Consider the following 21,135-nt stretch of genomic DNA (forward strand, 5'->3'; position numbering starts at 1 on the left):
GTAAAGGATGCTAGTAAGACTAAATGTATGCATGGTTTACACAAGTTTGCACACTGCTGTAGAATGTAAATGTGAATGTAATGTCGTCATGCTGCTTGTGTGACAGTTGCATGTATAAACCACTCTTACCTGTATTATTTAACCCAAAGGCACACAAGAGTTGTAAGATATTAGTATCATCAGTCAAGTTTTATAGTGACTTCACTCTGGGATAGTATTAAGCTGTCTCTGTGCCAGTGTGTCAGTGTGTGTGTCTAATCAGGGAGACACTGAGAGGTGATTGTGTTGACAGAAACAAGGCACTATCAGCAGGGTCTGTCCTTACAGGCCCTGATGGACGGCGTCTCTCTCTGGTACCATGACTACAACAGACACTGAGTGAACATTCAGCCAGATTACAGTCACATGAAATCACGCAGGTATCATTTTAAAGATCAAAACAGAGCTCTGCTAGCTTTCTGTTTCATGAAAGAAAACATATTATTGAGAATTCAAAGAGCGGTCTGAGAGCAAAGCAGGAAATCTTTTACTTCAATGTGGCAAATGGGAAATGAATGTTTATAAGCATGTCTTTTAGAGACATGTATTAACAAAGAAACCCCAACAGACAGCACAAGCGTCAGAGTGCAAAAATTAATAATGGCAGCTGAAGAAATAAATCTGCAGAAATAAACCAACTAATAAACCCAGGTGAACCTGTTTTACTTTCTCAGTAAACTGATTTAGTGGGTTTTGCAAAAAATACCAATACTTCTCTGAGTTATAGCTCCATTACATTTACACACTGACAACCAAAAGGTGATGATTATTGTAACTACAGAACTTGCCCTTAAGGGTAACTAGTATCAGAACGCCTGGTTATAGCTGTAACTACATTCAGGGGTAAATTCCAAACGGAAACTGCTAATAGCTAATTCAGCATACTTTTAATATTAACTATCATGTGTAGTATACAAAGTGAAAACTGAAGCTTTGGCACAGTTTGACGTTCACTGTGTAACTGGAAGGAAGTGTGTGGTTGGCACTTTTTTCTAGAGGAGGAAAGGCACAGTGTTATAAATGTTCTGGTGTGATGCCTTTTGAATGTGGTTTCAGAATATAACTCAGAAGTAAAGAGTTTTGATCAAATGGTAGTGTGTTTGGTCCTGGCAACACTGTGCCAAGTATGGTTCTCAAGTCAGGAGGTGATTAGCCTAGCTTAGCATGTAGGCAGGGGGCACCAGCTAGCTAGATTCTGAAGCTTATAATAATAAGTAATAACAGCTAAAAACTACTTCACTCAGGTCTCCATTTCTCTGTTTTGGAAGGTCACCACCCTTTCAAAGCTGCATCTGCTGATTTTTTTAGCTAATGTGGAATGAAACACAGCGAAACTGCTAGGCTTGACTCCATAGCGTGCTAAAGCTAATAATGAAACCTCATGACAAGATCAAACACACAAACTGATTTACTGACATTTATGATATGCAATTTACTGTTAATTGTGTCAATACTTATCGCTGAAAAAATTGACTTATTCTTTGCGTTTGATGTTAAATTTAATGGACAAAGCAGCTCAATTTTTATAAGTCGCCTGTAAAACTAACCACACCTATGAGAACTATTTTATTTTCTATTTTGCTCTGTTTAGTAAATCTGGTCTTAGGCTAACAATTGGTTGTCTACCAATCGTAAGGTCAGTGATTAGATTATAGCACCTCACATCTGCATGTCAAAGTATCCTTTGGGAAGACATGAACTCTGACTTTCCCCAATACATCCATTGCAGTGTAAGTGTTAGGTTAAAAAGCGCTTAGGCCTGTGTGAATGGGTGAATGAGGCTTGTAGTAAGAAAGAGCTTTGAGCGCTCACATAAACTAGAAAAGCATTACATCAGTACCACTCCATTTACCATTTAAGCAGTGACCTCTGGGACTGAAAACAAAAACTGAAGAGGGCCCTTAGGCTTGAATAGGAAAGCAAGCCACAAAAAGCCAGGCTAGTGATATTCCTGCTTCGGCTTCTTTTCACAGCACGTCTAAAAAATCCACATTACATTTTCGCTTACCGTTGTTTGTGGTGTTGACATAGTATCGCCGCCCTTGTGGAGACATATAGCATTTCCAGTGAGGAGGCAGGGGATCTTTGAGATCCTCAACAGGAATCTGACTCAGAGATGCTGTCCTCTATCAAAACAGAAAAGTAAGAAATGTCAATAATGATGAAGAGTCTTAGTTTACTCACTGTTTCTTAACCTAACGTTTAGAGTTAAAAGAAAGATTAGGCTATACTACTGGTGCAGAAGACATGTACAGCCTGGGTTCAATGAGGTTCTCATTTCCTCAAGCATTTCGCAACCATCGATGACATCATAGCGGAGCAGGCGGAATTGCTGCCGCTGCTACACAGAAAACAAGAAACTGGCATGGCCCTGAGGTTGGACGGAAAGCTCCAGAGCTCCAGAGTCAGCACATGAGCACACACAGCCGACAGCTGAAGAACACGATCGAGAGAGAGAACATGTAGCCAAACTGCGCACATCTGCTACTGATTAGCAGAAAAACAAAGGGCTGAGACTATTGTAACACTTTGTGGGGATGCTGTCTGGAGACCTGAGAGAGCCAAATGAAATTCCAGCTCTATTCCTCAACAGAAAGTCTGGCATAAGAGGTTCATTTTACAAACTGCGAAGATATTTGAGCCAATCACTGGTGGTAAATGGATATGTCTTTGAAGGATAAAGATTTGGAGCACTTACAAACCGCACAGTAAACTCCATCTCTGAATACTGACTCTAAACCCTTGAATTTATAATCATGCTTAAGGAGAAGGAGAAACATTATGCATTTAGGCATGGAGGGTGGCATTACTTAGCCTTTTAAACTATAAGACCAATTGTATTTGCTAGACATTTACAAGTCCTGATCTTGGTCTTCAAATGATGCATTTTTAAGTATTAATCACTGTGAAACTCAGATGGTGAAAAAGCATGCTCTCTGCATCTAAACAAACTAGTAGGTTCTGGGTCAGTTCAAGTGTTGTTATGTGAGAGAATGACAACAGGAAGCACTGGGGAAACCAGTAATGAGTGAAACTAACTGTCCTGAAAGGCCACTCTGGGTACGAGTTTGGAATCCAGGAAACAGGAATGCACTTCATTATCATTAGAGGCACCTGGGATGAGGACAGACAACACATTTCTTAATGGAAACCATCTCATTACCCATTTAGGGGTAATCAATTGCTAGTCAGTAACTATTTAAGCCCAAAATGTCCCTGGAGAATGAATCCATTACATGTAACTGCTGCCCTCAGTGAAAGAAGCAGAAGGATAGAAAGGAAGGAAGAAGGATAAAACCCAGACCTCTGTGGTCCCACAGGGCTCGAGAGCATGAACACATGTCAACCTCGGGAGACTTACGACTATGTGTAATTACACACTCTCCGACAGCATCTCAGCTAAGTTTTCTCTTTGATGGTCTCGGTGGTCACTTTTATATTTGTCCTTCATGTGTCTTTGAAAAATCGTCTGGTAATTTCTTACAGAAATGAAAAGTGGTCGCAGAGAAGTAACGATGGATAAACGGCATGCTACAAAAGAAAATCAGAGCTATTTCCAGTGGCAGCAGTGACAGAGTGTGGTTTGTGCACTGAAAAAGAAATGGAAAGAGTGTAAAAGACAACATGACAGTCAAACCACAGATACAGCTACAGCAGAGCTTAGTGCTACAGTGTACGGTTGTGCCTGCGTAGGGAAGACGGCCTTCATTTACTTCGCACATCTCTCAGTCAAACATGTGCTTTTGCAAATTCGTTTTCACAGTTTCAGAGTAGAATTGTGAAAACAAGACGAGACCAAGCCAAGGGTGTAAGCAAGACCCGATGTCTGACGTAGCAGCAATGCAGGAGCCAGCTTAGGGCTCTTATCATGTTGCGTTGTTATTTGGTCTTTGTGACACAGTAAATCTGCCTTTGGGCCCGGCTGTCTAGATGTTAATCATGTTTTAGTGAAAGTTCCTGTCTGGTGAGACCTAATAACTTATCCAGGGAAGAGAAATGAGCAGATAGAAACATGGAACTCAAAAGAATCCTGAATCGAAATCTTTCTGGATTTACCGTGTTGGTTTTTAGAGCATCAAGTGACCATGTTTAACATCACAAAAGCCATTTGCCAGATAATTATTTTAGAAATGCTCCATAAAACCTTAATACCACATCATCTGTCAAGACGTCTCATCCAGGGTAAAGCTTAATAGACGGCTAGCAGCTACAGCTATCTGTGGTGGCATCCACATGCTATTCAAAGACGCCACAACCCAAATAATATAAACCAGTGGTCCCCAACATTTTTACGCTACGGACCAGTTTATGTCTGACAATATTTTCACAGACTCACCTTTAAGGTGTCACAGATAAATACAACAAAATAAAACCAGTACCAAACAAACAGAAGATTTATTCATAACACACGGGAAAAGACCCAGGGAAACCAAGTTAACTATAAAAACGATAAAAAAATAACGATAAAAACCGTTAAAAACCCTGAAAACCATAAATTTCACACCCAAGTGTCACAGTACTGGGCCATGAGGCCCAGGGTTTACGTTCTAATGCATATTTTTGTATCCACATGTGTAGTTTAACGCATCTAGTTATTTTCTAGTTTGCAGTTTAGTCCTTGGTTTCTTAGTCCCTTTTGTCATCTCTCCCTGGTCCATGTGTCTACCTGTCATGTTTCATGTCTCTGGTTAGGTTAAGTTCATGTTCTATCTCCATGTCTAGGTCTCTGTGTTTCCTGTTTTATTTTGAAAGAGTATGGTGTTCTTTGTTCACTGTAGTTAGTGTTACTCTCCCCTGTATTGTCATTATGTTTCCTTCTTGTCAGCTGTGTTCTCATGTGTCTCCACTTCCCCTGATCACCTCATGTGTGTATTTAAGTCCTCAGTCTTGTTTTGTTCGTCGCTGCGTCGTCTGTTCAACTTCCCCCATGTTACGCCAGGTTTCAGGACCCTGTGCTGGTCATGTCCACGTTGCTTACGTGTATATGTTTCACAGTTCTTTGTTGTTCCAGCACAGAGTCCTGTTCATAGTTGTCTCCGTCATATGCATCGTTGTCACCCTGTCTTAGCCTTCCCTGCTGTCTGAGTTAAGTGTCAGTTCTTAGTTTTCCCAGTTCAGCTTCTAGTTTAGCTTTGCCTCAGTGCTTTCTGTTGTTTGCCACATTATTCAGCCCAAATAAAGGCTCGCTTTTCATTTCAAGTTCAGTACTGTCTCCTCGTCTATGTCTGCACCTGGAACCTCACACTCCCACACACGGTCCGCCCGCCGCAGACCGTGACACCAAGCCTCAACTCTCCCGGCCCGGTACTGGCAACGATCCGTGGCCCGGGGGTTGGGGATCACTGATATAAACTTTCTACATTTATAACATTTATAGTTTTATAAAAATCAACCTCATACAGCTGTTGTAAAGGTAAACCTTAGCTACAGTGACCCAAACAATTTTTTTAGAATGACCTGGACATTTTTTTAACTTTATTATTAAACTTAAACACTTCTATAAGCAACGACAGCACTTAACTAGTTCATCTAGCAACCCAGTAATATGTATATTATTAACACTCGACAATAACACTGGACAATGGGCAAATTAAACTCACATCCAGGAATGTTTGCCCTCCAAGTTTGACCTTACAGCATCAATCGGAACGAGATTCTGGTCTGTTTTTATCAGAGGACTTCATTTACATACCATCGATACATCTCCAAAGCCTAAATGATCTTCCAGGTTAACAGATCTCATGTACTACACTAACAAAACACCCTTGGAGTTTTCTCTGCATTTCCTGGCTGCTTTCCTGTTGGCGTCTTTCTGTTGTTAGGTCACATGCTCATTATCAGTGAAATGTTAGGCCAGTATTGTTGTTCTCGGAGCTGAGCAGATATGGCTCTTAGTAGCAGGCAAAGACAGATGGGAGTGGGCTGCTTGAGCTGAGGACACATAATATGCAAAAACTCTTGGCCACGAAGACATTTTAGTTCATTTTTAGCACAACAATTTAAAAAAAGAGTGTCTCTGAGTCTTGTATTAAATTTCAGTCTCTTCAAACATCAACAAATTTCACAAGTGAGCAAAGTTTGGACCGAGCCACAAGAGCACAAGTTAAAACTCTCCTTCCTGACAGAAGTTTGTGACAGATCTGACAGCCCTGTCGTGGAAAAAAAATAAAAATCAGATGTGAATGAGAGAATGGGAACACCTTGGCAGTGGGAAATATTAAGAATCTGAGAGCCAGCTTGCCTAGGCATATGCAACTTTAAATAATGCACCATTCCAGATGGTTAACCTTCCAAGCCCCAGACTGCCTTTGGCTCCACACTCATGTCTTGCCAGAATTGCCCCTGGTAGCGAAAGCAAGGACTCATCAGGGCCTGTGATGACTGATGAGCAACCACTATAATCGTTTCAGCACTCTGCGGGCTCTGCAGACCCCAGTTTAAAAGATAAACCTCTAATTGAAGGCGTATTAGTCATTTCAGATGTCATTAGAGAATCTTGAAGATAAGAGAAATATTAGTTTGAGCAATGATCTAAACGAGTGAATTGTGGTTTCATTAAAATGTCACTATCAGGTTGAAGTTATGAATACCATGTTTGCTTTTTTTGAATTCTGTCTCATCTTTTCCAGGCTATCGTTTCAACTGTTTACAGTCACAATAGAGGACAGAAAACATGGAAATACACAGAGGGGTATGGTATTCTTCTTAAGCTTGGAACACACCTTAAACAGAACAACAAGTTTTTACCAACTTACACAAGTCTTAAGACTTTGGCTGTCCAGGCGGAGCATACAACTTACAAAGGAAAATCTGATAATCTGAGCTCCATAGTAGAAAACATGCACAAGCACATTCTGCAGACCCACAATATGATACACACCAAGATGAGTTTCTAAAGGTTCAAAACACCAAACACACGTGGTCTTCCAAGATGACTTATCTCAAAGTTGAGAAATAACCATTACACATTTTCGGGAAGTCTGCATAAACTCTACATTCGTCTGGGAAAGAAAGAAGAAGAAGAGAACATACTCAACGAAAAGCAGGCGTCTGATCAGTTTCTGCTACGAACTAAAGTTGAAAAACCAGTATCTCTGAGGATCCCAGTTCTAGACAACCTATTATCCTATTCTGACAACCTTGTGTGTTCTTGTATAAACCGGCATCAGTTGCAAACATACCTGTGAGTATACGGTTGATGTCTGTAGATCCTAGAGTTTGTAAAATGAAGCCAACTTCTGATAAAGTTGTTTATTTACCTTGACTAACACACAACTGATAAAACTGGCAGCGACTGGATTTGATGACTAAAAATGTTTACATGTCATACACTACGGTGATTTGATCTGACAGCTTTCAGCTACAACAGACTGGGACTATCAACTACACTAAGGCTACGTTCACACTGCAGACGAAAGCGCATCAAATCCAACTTTTTTGAGCCTATGTGACACATATCCGATCATGGTATGACAGTGTGAACGGCACAAATCCGATCTTTTCAAATCCGACCTGGGTCACTTTTGTATGTGGTACTGAATCCGATACATATCTGATGTTTTAGAAAGCGACTGCTGTTTGAATGGTCACGTCAAATTAAATCCGTCTCTTACGTCACTGACACAAGACAGACGCCAATTATCAGCGCCGGAGAAGACATCGTGAATGCTTCCTGGCCCTCCAGTGAAACTGTTGGGAAGACAACTTGGAGAAACGTGAACATTTTATTTGAACTGTATAATCTGCAGATTCTGACAGAAATCTGCAGCTATCCTTTGAAGCACCGCTCCTCTCTAAAACAGCAATAAGGATCATTATTAGGCCATATGTAAATAACAAAATAACTTTATAACTTAAAGCAAAATTGGGAAACGTAAAGTCCGAAGTCTTTATATTAAGGGCCATCAGTCAAACAATACTGTTTGCTCTGGGTCTGAACAGAGCGCGTTGTGTGTGACGTCTTCTTTTGCGCATGCGGGACGCTTTGAGGGTTCACACTAGAGCGCGTTTGCTGTCACATTTTATTTGTAGTGAGAACAAGCAGACAAAAAAATCGGATTTGATCAAAAAAATTGAGCATTAAGACCTGCAGTGTGAACGTAGCCTTTGTCCACATTTCATCCATCAAGGCTTCAAAGCCACAGAGTGATGCTGCATTTTTTAAAATTGATGTTGAAGTTCTAGTTGATAAACTGCGATATTTGCCGCTGAATTCCAACTGAAGTTGCTCTATAGTCTGACGAGTTTGAGGTCTTTTGCTAATACAGCTATTAGAGCATTTCTTTTTCCTAGCTAAAAGGTTTTCTTTGCTACCTCTGTAGCAACTTTAGCTAGTCTTTTTGGACAAGAAAGTGTTTGTTCAGAAAAACAAACCAAACAACCAATACACCCACTCCACTCCGTCTGTCGAGCACCAAGTGGCTGTCAGATAAAGTTATCAACTAGTTAGCAATTAGTAAGGTTTGTCACTATAAGTCTCAGAAAAGAAGGTTTTGTCTGTTGAATGTGTGACTGTAATTATAAAACCAATACAACAGAAAAGGGCAGTTTAGCTTAGTCTACAACTTGTTGTGCTGTTCTTGAGTGGCTTAAATTTTTTGTTAATAAAATATGAGTAGAAATGTTTGAATTATCGTCATAAATCTAAAGCATAACACAAGTTTAATGTGCTTAAATGTACAAAGAGTGGAAGCTGAAATTGTGATTACGGCTGTTTTACAATGAACTATGGAGCCTTAATCATATTTTCCACAACTGTTAAATTTTACTTTTTGAAATTTGGATATTTTTTTATCTTATCTTTTCCAAACGAAGCCACGAAATGCTCCGCGCTGCTATCATAAACAGATCCCAGCATTTTCTCCCCCCGATTACAGACATTTCCCACAAATCCCCAAACACAGGCAGCATCTCTTATTATGGAAAACAAAATACCTCATGGTCTCTCTATTTCAGGGACACTGGCTTCCTGCCTGGAAAACCAAGAATAATTTGTTAAATTCCCTTGGAAAATGCCTTTAAATAAATAGCTGTCTCACATTGAGGTCAGTAAGAGAAAAACAGCCTAGTAAACTAGGTAGTTAACCCTCCGCCCTTTAACAGTCTCAGCTGAGAACTAAGGGGAATACTAGAAACATTTCAAAGGAAGTTCAGACTCTGTTCATGATCTAACTTTTGAGAAAATGAGGTATACTTCAACTTCTATGCTATTTTAAAAATCCCTAAGATGTCAAAATTGTTTGCTGACTTGAGCAACTTGAAAATGCAGAATAACCTTCCACTGACATCAGACATGATCTTTTCAGATTGTGAGCTGTTTCCATCATTGAGCAACAGTCTGAGTGACAAATCCATCTGTAAGCTTTCGGCAGGTTAGCATCCTGACAACACAGACATCAGACTGTCCATCTAAGGCGAATCATCAGATGAAACTGTCACTCGCTGGGATCACATGGTTTGAGAAACGCTGGTCACCCACACACTGGCTGTGTGGAGGAGGACCGACACGCAGCCTTACTGATCCAGAGTTTCTACAGATTACTGGACAGGACTACTGCTTAGCTGTCATCAAACATGTCCGAGTGACTCAGTCTCTCCCGATTCGTGACAGGATGTGTGAAAAAAAGAGTTTGTTTTTTTGATCTTGCATCGCTGACCTCTAGTGATCCCTGTGGAAGCACATGGATGTCTGAGAGGAGGCTTTGTCAGAGCAGCTGTTTGGCTTTCAGCAGGATGAATCCAGAAACAGAGATAATTTCAAGTATTCATATTTCATATGTAAGCTGTAATTGATGAGCCTACACTCCAAAACCAGGGGTCATCTATTTAAAAAAGCCCCTTGACACAGTTTTACACAGCTCAGTGTCCCCAGATTTATGTCAAGTACCTCCACGTAAAGGTTTTACCCTAATAAAAGTAAAATGTTTTCAACAATTATATAACAAATAGTTTGTAGAAAGCCTATAAACAAAACAGTATCAGAAGAGAGTATCCTCTGACTCTTCACGTAACCCCAGACTGACTCCATGATGTCGTGACTCTGTGGGGGTCAGACCATCAGTTACAGATCCTTGCTCTTCTAATCTAAACCTTAAGTACCCTTTATCTTGTGAATCAGAAAGTAAGAATGTAATAGACTGCTCTGATTTTCAATGAACCCATGAGAGTTCATGCAAAATCACAGCTCTGTCGTGAACATTTGCCTTTTTTTTCTTTTCTTTCTTTAATCCAACTGCAAATGTTTTAGCACCGAAAACAGCCTCGCGCAATCAAAGACAATCCAGGGATTTCAGTTGATAATACCAAATGGATCTTATTAAACATGGAACAGTGGAGTTAATAGATACACTGAATGCTGCAAAAAAATGTCACTGAACACTATTTTACTGCTGAATCATCCAATCAATCTTATGCAAAATGTATAGATTCCAGCTCCACATCCACATAAATGCACCAGTAAAGAAAATAAGGGCAAAGAGGGGGAATTATGCTCCAAGAACACTACATTTAAAAAACTTTATTTCCAAGCTGTCTGTCACAAGCTAGCTACAAGCCTTCCAGAGATGTGTTTTTAGCCTGAAGGCAGAAACTCTAAACTACAGCAAGAGAGGACTGAAACACAGGAAAGCAGGAAAAATCCATATTTTTCATTCCTAAACGAGCAGCAGTCATGCACAGGTAGGCAAACCAGGTAAGGAGCAGGCAAAACGCAAAGGCTGTGAAAGAGTGAAAAACATCACATGTGGTTGGATTAGAGCAGGGGTCAGCAACCTTTCTGATGACGAGTGCCATCTAAAATTTCCTCAGAAGTCAATGTGCCATATGATTGCATTAGCAATAAATTTAATAACGCTCTATATGAACAGTTACACACTATGTAGAACCACTTTATAGAATTATATTTGTTTGCAGATGTTGGCAGCTATCAGCGAATAGTTATCAGCTACTTTGAAACAAGACTTTTTATCCATAACAGCAAATGAACTGTATAACAGAAAATGCAAATGCTATTTATGGTCTCCTCACAAGAATGATAAGAAAAATAAACTGGGCCAATATGGCATGTTTGTTAATACAGAGACACACATGTTAATGTGATCTCTGGTCTCCCACTCAGAGACACAGGTCTCCCAGTGTCCAGCATTCAGAGGCTACCTGAGGACTCATGTGAGAGAAAATCTGCTCACACAGATATGTAGAGCCAAATACTGTCAATAAGGCCTCTGCAATGTTCTGAAGACAGTTAAACTTGTCAGGTAGTGATGTCCAGCAGGTGAACATGCAGCTCCATGAACACAGACAGCTATGGATTCCAGCTGCATTTCGGTGTTGCATTAACTGGCATTATGAGACAAATCCAGCTGCTCATTAAAGCTTTCTGGTTTGATCAGAAAAATAAAACATTGGTCCAAACACCTGAAAGTCCCAAAAACACATTGTGAATTCTGTCTCGAGTCTACGGATGTATCCGTGCATTTCCGTGGTGCTGATGCTGCGCTGAGCGGAAATGCGGAAAGCTAACAACGTCCCCCTCACCAGTAGGCTAAGTTATTTTTAGCCAATTACAAGTTGAATCTGGTAGTTGGGGTTGTTAGCTAAGATACCGTCATTAAGAAGCGGCACAACTAATGTGTCTATGCGAGCTGATTTGCGATGTGCACCGCTGGCGCGGCCATTTATTTTTTAATGCACCCTCTCAGATTAATTCACTGCGTGTAGTGCCCAGAGCTGGACTGGGACAAAAAAATCAGCCCGGGCATTTTGACCACAGACCGGCCCACCAGGTATTAAAGACATAAAGCCTTTGAATGAAAACAAATGCTGTTGTGCCAATCTTGTTGGTATATGTATGATTTCTATACATTTTACATCAGATAAAAACGTTGGTTGTAAGCTTCAGATAATTATTTAATAGCAGCCAGACATTTTAAATGAGAATAAGGAAGTATTTCTTTGTGCCCCCCTCTCCCTGTTAATTCCCTACCTGCCCCCCTGGCAACACTTTGCTAGACCCGCCCCTGCACAGTTACCAGCTGTCAGCTACATAAAAAAGGCTCCTGGTGTTATTTGTCTCTCAGAAACAGTTCATAACTTCCCTTCAACTCATTCATGTCACCTAAAATGTAAACCTGTTTCTCCATCACCTGTTCAGCTCTGATGATTCAGTAAGGACATCTCCTGGTTTCATCTTCATGTTTCCCTCTCACCACATATCCAAACCGACATCGTGACCAGCAGCTTTACAGCTGTGGCTCCAGCAAACATCAGCTGATACTAGAAATGAATATCAAATAAATTCTAACAACAGCTGATCAAGCTTAAACGTGCTGCTGTTGTTTAGCGCGACATCCACTGGTTTCCTTTTTCTGGAACAAAGTGGGAGATAAACAAACAAGAGAGAAAAGTCGATCAGCTGATCATTGATCAGTTTCATGATTGAAATAACAACCGGGGGGACAGAATAAGAGAAGAACAAACAGTTGTGCAGCATAAAGACACAGAAAAATTCCAGCTTTGTGTCTTTTTCATTGTAGCTGAAGTACCTGACAAACTGTGTTCCTTTTCACCTCAATAAGAAACGCGTAATATTTTCTCCGAATACGAGACGATTCCGGGACGGTTGGCAACTCTAATAATTAACCTTATGAATTAAATAAAGTTCACTATCAGTAACATCAAAGCACCCACCCAGCTGTATAGAAACTCCATCATGCTAGCTAGTACGAGTTATTGTAACTGACTGTAAAAAGTCAGCATAACGAAAATACACCTGCTGGTCTCCACCACTTGTTAATGTTACTGAACCTGTGGAAGCTACGCCATAGCCACCACCAAACAACTGAGTTATTTTTACACACCGGCCAGCAAAAAATCATGAGCCCACCGAGCAAATGCCCGGTATGCCCGATGGCCAGTCCAGCTATGGTCGTGCCATTATTTAACCCTGCAAGCGTCCCTCGGGTTGTCGACCCCTGGATTAGAGGAACATGAGAGAAAAGCTTGACTACTGTAATTTCAAAGATGATCCAGCAAGTGGATAACTGGTGCTATATATAGGCTGAATTCCAATCCCCTACACCCTCTTCCCACATACTTTTACTTAGATTCCCTTCATCTGGAAGACCTCCTACATAAGATAGTGTTTTAAACCAACTACAGTTCAGTGAAACAGAATTTGTCCACGCAGAACAGGCTTGCTAACCACACTCTGAAGGTACAGCACCTGTTCTGTGCCCACTGTGGACACACTACCAGCACCTGCAAAAATGAGTGTGATTTAGTCTCAAACAAGCGTAACAAACAAAATGAATTGGCTTTTGTGTAAATACTGCATTTGTAGCCACAAAAGAACAAGAAAGAAGAAAATAGATGAGTTGAAGATTAAGGAAAGTGGATGAAATTGAAACTGAAAATGAATATTTTTTAATAACATATGACCTGAACACATCATCTGAAATTGGCTTTGCAGAAGCTAACACAAACATTGCTGTTTAAAGTTGTTCCTGTTTTCCAAAGCCTGCTGTTGTAGTTCTCTGTCTGTGAATTAAGAAACCGTTTTGCAAATGTAAGCATGACTCCATACAGAGTTACACGTGATACAGACCGAGGAGGCAGATTAGGCGCTACGGCCGGTAACAGGACGGCCAATACGAATTTCAATATTTGTTTTTGTTTGTTTGTTTTTGTAAATTGCACCACAGAGTCGGTGCTGTAATTTCAGGAGGTACTGGCCCTCACAGCAACATGTGGATTTGCAGCAACAAGTGCAGGCAGCAACAGGTCAGCTGTACTGACTTGATACAAAGAATTATGGGTATTTCTAACAAATGAAATCCATGTTAATCATACTTCTTCACCAAGTCACGGAATACGTACAGTGTATAGTCTGCTCTGCATTTCTGTGACAAGACTACAATGGCAGGAAGAAATAAGATCTCCCTTTCTACTCCTGGCTTTATGATGTCAGTAGATATCCACTCCCACTGTGGCTGTAGCTCAGGAGGTAGAGCAGGTCACCTACTGATCGGAAGGTTGGTGGTTTGATCCCTGGCTCCTTTAGTCTGCATGCCAAGTATCAAGTATCCTTGGGAAAGATACTAACCCCCTAACAAAGTTGCTCTCCGATGCGTCCATCAGAGTGTGAATATTGTTAGAAAAGCACTCAGTTTAGAGTCAGTGCTTAGGAGAATGGGTGGGATTGGGTGAATGTGGCATGTTGTATACAGCGCTTTGAGAGTAGAAAAGCGCTATATAAGAATCAGTCCATTTACCATTATATGGACACCTAAGCGCTGCCCATTTGCAGTTCAACCTTCCTGTTTGTGAGGCGCAGCCAATCAGAAAAAAGGTGGCTTAAAGGGAGAGGAAAGCTAGGAGTTTCAGATAGACAGTAAATGGAGAGGCTGCATCGAGGCCCAGTGTGAGGCAAATAAGGTTTATCTTGGTCTGTGAATCAGGAAAAGCTAGTTCACTAGTAAGGTGCAAATATCAGAACTATGGAGTTAGCAGAATATGAGTCACTTAAGACAAAACCCAACTTTAAGTATGATTAGATTGATCCAATAGGCTTCTGTGGTGGTTCTAAGCACAGCCTACGGACAGATCAGCTGCCTATGTTTCACAAACAACGTCTGTGGGCTATTCTCGCTTGTGCTGTCTTGTTTGTATTTTTTTTTTAGGATTAGGATTAAGGTTACCACCTATGATGATGAAGTATTAATTCATCCCTGCTTGTAATCTGTTGGTTAGGTTGGTACATGTCTGCTTCAGTTATTACCAAAGATAATAACAAAGTTACAAGAATCCTGATCCTTACTCTAATTAGACCTTCAAAAACAAAATAAAATGCAGCCTGTCGTTTGCATCAGAGTTTAGTCGTTTCCTGCTGCATACAGTCGGGCACGTCTTGAGGAGAAAACAAACAAATTCCATCTGTACACACACTGGAGCAGAGTCGTAAACAGCCACCAGTGAGCATAAGCCACATACACAAACTCTAAGATGCAGCCTGAGAGTGGGGGCCATCTCTGGTCTGGAGTTTCTGCAGAATTGTAGCGAGGCATGCAGCAGCGATCTTGTTTCCCTGCTCACTCCATCTCCTAACGCTACATGTCAGAGAGGCATGGGAACAAAGGTGTAACAGCAAGTGGAAGTGTCTGTTTCCTATTATTCACTCATAAATACCTCCACCTTCCCTTTCTAGGGCGACACTGTCATGTCTGCACATCCTGGGTTCACACATGAAATGCTGACACTGATGTCTGTGTGAAAAGAACAACAGATGCCCAATCAACACCTTCACCCGGGACCAAATGATCTGATGATGATCCAGCCAGGTGTGGTTACAAAATGTGAAACTGTCACAAAGATGATATTCTTTCCCCTGACAAATGACATCCACAAAACAAAGTAAGACTGAAACTAATACAAACTAAACATTTTTGGGAAAAAGAAAAGGAAACGGTAAAGATGAAAGTTATACTGGGAACTGGCAAAAACTGATGTGAAACAAAAACTTTAAGACTCACATGCGAACCACTGAAAACATATCTTATCATCTGTGTTATGAATGGGCCTCAGAGGAGACTGTACCACTGACCTCCTCACCCTCTGGGCTCGCTCAGTGGGGGAGAAATTTCTCACATGCGTGTTGGGCCGCCGCCTACTAGACCTAAGGAGAAAAAAGTGTCAAGACACAGCGAAAGTAAATGTAGGAGGGGTGGTGCAGTGAAAGAATTAAACAGTTCTTGAAGGGGGAAACAGAGTGACAGGGTCTGCGGACCATATCTTTACTTGGGAGACATTGTTTTGGTTTGGGCAGATGTGGGAGCCTAAAGCAAAGCCACATTCCCAGATTTAGAGACACATCAGACACTCGGGGAGGAGGAGGGATTCACATGCCTGTTTAAACATGCACTCAGTCACATAGAGATATTGTGCATATGCTCCCACAAACTGTCATTGTCTGCCCAATGCCTCATCGTTGAGCACATGCATATATGTGTGTGTGAGAGTGTGTTTCACTACAACAAACAAAGCCCGTTCTGTTACATCTTGCTCTCTACAAGTTTATGTGAATTTCACATGCCCTGTGACTTTTCTACTTCACCCGTACAAATAATGTCCTACTATGCTATGTTCTGCATGCGGAGGAACGTGCTCACCAGCGTGCAGAGCTTATCTGCACGAGCCTGCTTATCTCAAGATCGGATATGGTCTCAATCCTCTATTCCAATTTCCACTCGAGTACTAAACTCACTGAGCTCTCAACGGAAACGAATGCAGTTCTTGCCGTGACCAGGTGATAGTTGGCGCTAGAGGAAATGAGGCGTTAGATTTTACTGTGCCATCCTAAAACTACCTAGTCCACTCAACTCGAGTCTACTCTACTTGGTTTTTAGGGTTACGATTAGGTGGCAGTACCTGATACCAGATACCTTTCACTACATGCTCAACCCCGAGCTACGTCGAGCCACAAATGCAACGCCATCAGACTGCATGCCACTGATTGGCCAGGGAGTCATGACACTGGATGAATCATGAGAGTGAGTTCTTAACAAGAATCAAACCAATGAAGGAAATGGCTGACCACAAACCAACAGTGTGGTCTCTGGCTCTCGTCTTTTACCTAGAGTCTGACACAGATCTATACACCTATATCTATAGCAGTTATACCTTCGCCTCCATTCCCAAAAAGTTGATTCTGATCATCTCGACGTTGCGTTTTAAAACTCTATGTCCAGATGAAGGGCATAAACTTTTTAGGATTTCCTTACCTGGATGATTGAGTACGTATCAAAACATCGCCTCCATTATTGTGTTGTGTTTGTACTACATACAAAAGACGTCACGGGACTTTCGGGGCGCCTTGCTATAACGATCCCACCCACAGCGAGGTGGTGCTCAACTGAAATGGAAAACGACTGAAACTGAATAGAGTAGAGCAAAGTCAAGCCCACTAGGGGCTAGTGGAAAAGAGTCATAAATGTTCCAGTTAGTACAGGTTGTCCCACCTAATCCTCCTGGTTAAGACTGTGTGTGTCATGTTGGGAATTACCTACTGATAGACTTCGTTATAGATGTTATAATTTATCTGGCGTTTCCCACCTGAACTGACGTGTTCCGACCTTACCCAATTCCAAATTGACCAAATTCTAGTTAGTTTAAATTGGGTTGTCTCAACATGTTCAGTACCTAAATACCAGCAGAGTTTGGGTTGGGTTTCTAGGTCAGCATCATTTTGGATAAATTCTCTTATTCTCTGGTCTATTCAGGTTGGGTCTTGCGGTGCTTGGGATCTATAAATCTACTTACAGTGGATTTGTGTTTTTTCAGAGACTGTTTTGGTCCTGTGAAGATCTCCACCTCAAAGTCCATAATAAAATCCATAATGCCTACAAAATTGGTGGATTTCTTCAAAACAGTTGATCCACTAGAGCAGCGGTCCCCAACCCCCGGGCCTCGGACCGGTACCGGTCCGTGAGTCGTTTGGTACCGGGCCACGAGAGTTGAGGCTCAGGTGTGAAATGTATGGTTTTCAGGGTTTTTAATCGGTTTTCAGCGTTATTTTGTTATCGTTTTTATCGTTTACTCGGTTTTCCTTGGTCTTTTCACGTGTGTTATGAATAAAGTTTCTTTTTTTCGGTACCGGTACTAGTTTTATTTTGTTGTATTTATCCGCGACACCTTAAAGGCCGGTCCAGGAAAATATTGTCGGGCATAAACCGGTCCGTGGCGCAAAAAAGGTTGGGGACCGCTGCACTAGAGCACAGGTGTCAAACTCCAGGCCTCAAGGGCCAATGTCCTGCAGGTTTTAGATGTGTCCTTGATCCAACACAGCTGATTCAAATGGCTAAATGACCTCCTCAACATGTCTTGAAGTTCTCCAGAGGCCTGGTAATAAACTAATCATTTGATTCATGTGTGTTGACTCAGGGTGAGATCTAAAACCTGCAGGACACCAGCCCTCAAGGCCCGGAGTTTGACACCCCTGCACTAGAAAGTAGGAGTGAAAGAAGGAGCTGACTATCATTGCATCAACACATTTTCCAACTCTCAGCTGTGACCATAAACTTTGGATGCAAAATAATAAGCTTTAGGTAACAGAAACATTGCCTCTGAGTCTCAGCACTGACCTGAAGGGTAGACATCATGTTTATTATTACACTGTTGAACAGAGGGAAAAACATCCCCTTGCAGCACCTTTTAGAAACTAACAAGCTGACAACCACCCCCACATCTTCTAGTGATTACAATCTCATAGTAAGGAAGGAAGTTAGATTTATGTTATTATTTTAGCAGTATAATCTCATCACACAGAAACTAGACAGTTGTAGCTTACAAAAAGGGACTCCACCCTTTAGGTTTAGTACAGTTAACTAAGTTTCTAGAGGTATGGTTATACCTATTAGCAACATTTGCCTGGAGATGGAGCTGTACAGCAGCAACAGATTTTAAAGATCCCAGGAGTTCCCATGGAAGATGGATGGTGTTGGTAATAGTTTATGTATCGAGTGTTTTTGTTGCTGGGATTATAGACTTGTTTAGGCATGTAAATCATATGGTCATGTCAGGAAAGAAAATGACCATATGATTTACATGCCTAAACAAGTCTATAATCCCAGCAACAAAAACACTCGATACATAAACTATTACCAACACCATCCATCTTCCATGTAGCTCAGACAATGCGTGCTTGCAAATACTCTTCACAGCACAACCCTCAGCCGAGCTCAGTCCAAAGAAGCTTTACACACATGAGTGAGAGTCAGATTTAAACAACAGTTTAATATGTTCATTCATTTTGAGTTTTCCCAGCACACAGATTTACGCACTATTACGGAGTAATGTGTCAACACATTTTGGCTGAATTAGGCCTAAGTGAAAGTAACTATGATTGCACTTTAACTAAGCTAATGTGTCTCATGCTACAATTTGAAATAGCTGCACGTGAGTTCAGCAGAACGATAGAAATGAAAGCATTCTACCTTGCTAGGTCTGTTCCAATGCACCGAGTTATTATTTCTGCAAGGAGATATATAAAAACAACACAGCTCATCTTCAGTGTCAAAACAAACAACAGATTGTGATTGATAAGGTGTGATTGTGAAGGTGGGTGCTTCACAGTTATCCAGCTGATATTTCCACACAAACTGCTTTCCGTGACAACAAGTGACTACGTATATTTCAGAATGACATCAGCGCAGGAGCGGTGGTGTTACTTTTCCAGCACGCAGGGGAAACACCTGGCTGTGCGCTGAAGACTCGCCAGCAGTCGTCTGACCCCCGGCATTCCACACCACGGATTATGCCAGCCTAAATCACCGTCCTAAAACCTCTACTAGAAGCCCCCTAAATAGCTCTCAGCGCTCCGGTTTCACAATAAACACAGCTGACTCTCTGCTGGGACAAGCATTAAGTAGACAAAGTGGTTCTCCACCATTTTCAGCTTGTTCCAAATTGCTTACAGTAGTTCCCCTGGCTACATGAAGACTTAATAATAAAGCATTTAAGCTGGAGGAAAAACAATATATACTGATATTAAAATATAGGAAAATTAGAATTACATCATTTTCCATGGAAGAAAACTCGCACTTAACCATAAGTTACTGGGAAACCTACACTAAAAATATTTTATCTATATGAAGGAATTGAGGGGGTGGGGAGTCTCCCTCCAGGTGGCCCCAGGCAGCCCCCAGCTGCAAGGCTTTGGTTACATGTTAAGTGCCCTTGTTAATAGTGTAACACTTCATGGGGAGCCCTGATTTGTTATGGAAATGTCATATATAGCCCCAGAGTAACGAGAGCATATAAGTACCCTCTGCCCAGTTGTTAAGGGCTATAACCCACTGTGTCAACAATTCAGTGAATTATTAAACCCATTTTAGAAGGGTCACCCAGCATGGCCTGGATTCTGTCTGTTTATGCTGAAGCTAGGACTGCAACTACAAATTATTCTATTATCAGTTAACCTGCCATCTTATTTGCATAAACAAATTCAACCGGTGTGTGAATTGGCAAAAAAAAAGCCTGTCAGTTCATCATGACCCAATTATTAAGTAAATTCATATGTGAATATGGTGTCAGGAGAGAATGTAGCAGGTGAGAATGAATGCTAGCCTATAGGATGACTTTGGAAATTAAGAAGAGGAAGCAAGTGAAAGCAGAGGTGAGGATTAAAAGGTGGAAGTTGAAGACTGTTGCGCAGAGTTCAGGAGACAGACTCTGGATGCCAGGGAAGAGAAAGGACAGACGGAATAGTGAGGAACACCGCCAAGGTGGTTTTTGGTGTATCCTTTGGAGAGAGGAACGTGGACAAAGTGACACAAGGGGAAGTACAGGAAAGCATTCAAAAGAAGAGGTTAACAAAGTAGGAAAGTCAGAGAGATGAAGAAGTAGACAGGAGTGCTGGGAGGCTAGGCGTACTGCAAAGGCAGAAAAGGCTTTTACTGAAGTGTGTGTGAGGCCGGACCGAATGGAAGGGGAAAAGAACTTGCACTGACTGGCTAGGCAGGGAGATCAAGCTGGAAAGGATGTGCAGCGGGTTGGGGTGATTAAGAATAGAGATGGAAATGTGCTAACGAATGAAAGGAACTTCTAAAAAGACGGAAGGATGGTATTCATTTGCTGACAAAAGTCCTCACATCTAAACTCTATGCAGTGATGTCATTCACGAACCATGCACGAACTCCTAATAGAAAAAAGTCAATCACTTCTTTAACGACCTGCTCTTTCATTTCCTCTTTAATAGTTGGACATTAAGGAGCCAAACAGTGATGTAATGTGTCATACCACTGTTTTTAGTCACAGCGTCTTTGGGAACAGCAATTTTATAATTTCTTATCAAATAAAAACTTGATTTTGCAAGATAACTGTGGGAGGATGTCATCTTAAAAAAACATGACAGCGTGACTTTGTTTCTCATATTTGGCCAAATAATATGTGGGAAACACTTTTAGGAGCAGTTGGACACATTTGAACTCATTTTAATTCAATTTTATATGTATTTTATATGTAATACAGCCATTACATTAAAAAGGTAACAGGTACCTCCAACCCTTTGCCAAGTGGCTCCTTTATAGCGGTTAAGTCCTGATT

The 21,135-nt window shown here is 41.2% G+C and overlaps 1 protein-coding gene across 1 annotated transcript in view; it reads right to left on the reverse strand.

Moving 5' to 3' along the window:
* Positions 1-21,135, reverse strand: part of gas7b (growth arrest-specific 7b) — a 61,097-nt gene that overhangs the window by 32,551 nt on the left and 7,411 nt on the right. Inside the window, exon 2 of the mRNA XM_082544133.1 lies at positions 2,048-2,165. Within this exon, the coding sequence (XP_082400259.1) occupies positions 2,048-2,165 (118 nt within the window). The remainder of the gene's footprint in view (positions 1-2,047; positions 2,166-21,135) is intronic.

The sequence above is a fragment of the Aulonocara stuartgranti genome, assembly GCF_965226115.1.
Source record: "Aulonocara stuartgranti genome assembly, chromosome: 8".
NCBI classification, from domain to species: domain Eukaryota; kingdom Metazoa; phylum Chordata; class Actinopteri; order Cichliformes; family Cichlidae; genus Aulonocara; species Aulonocara stuartgranti.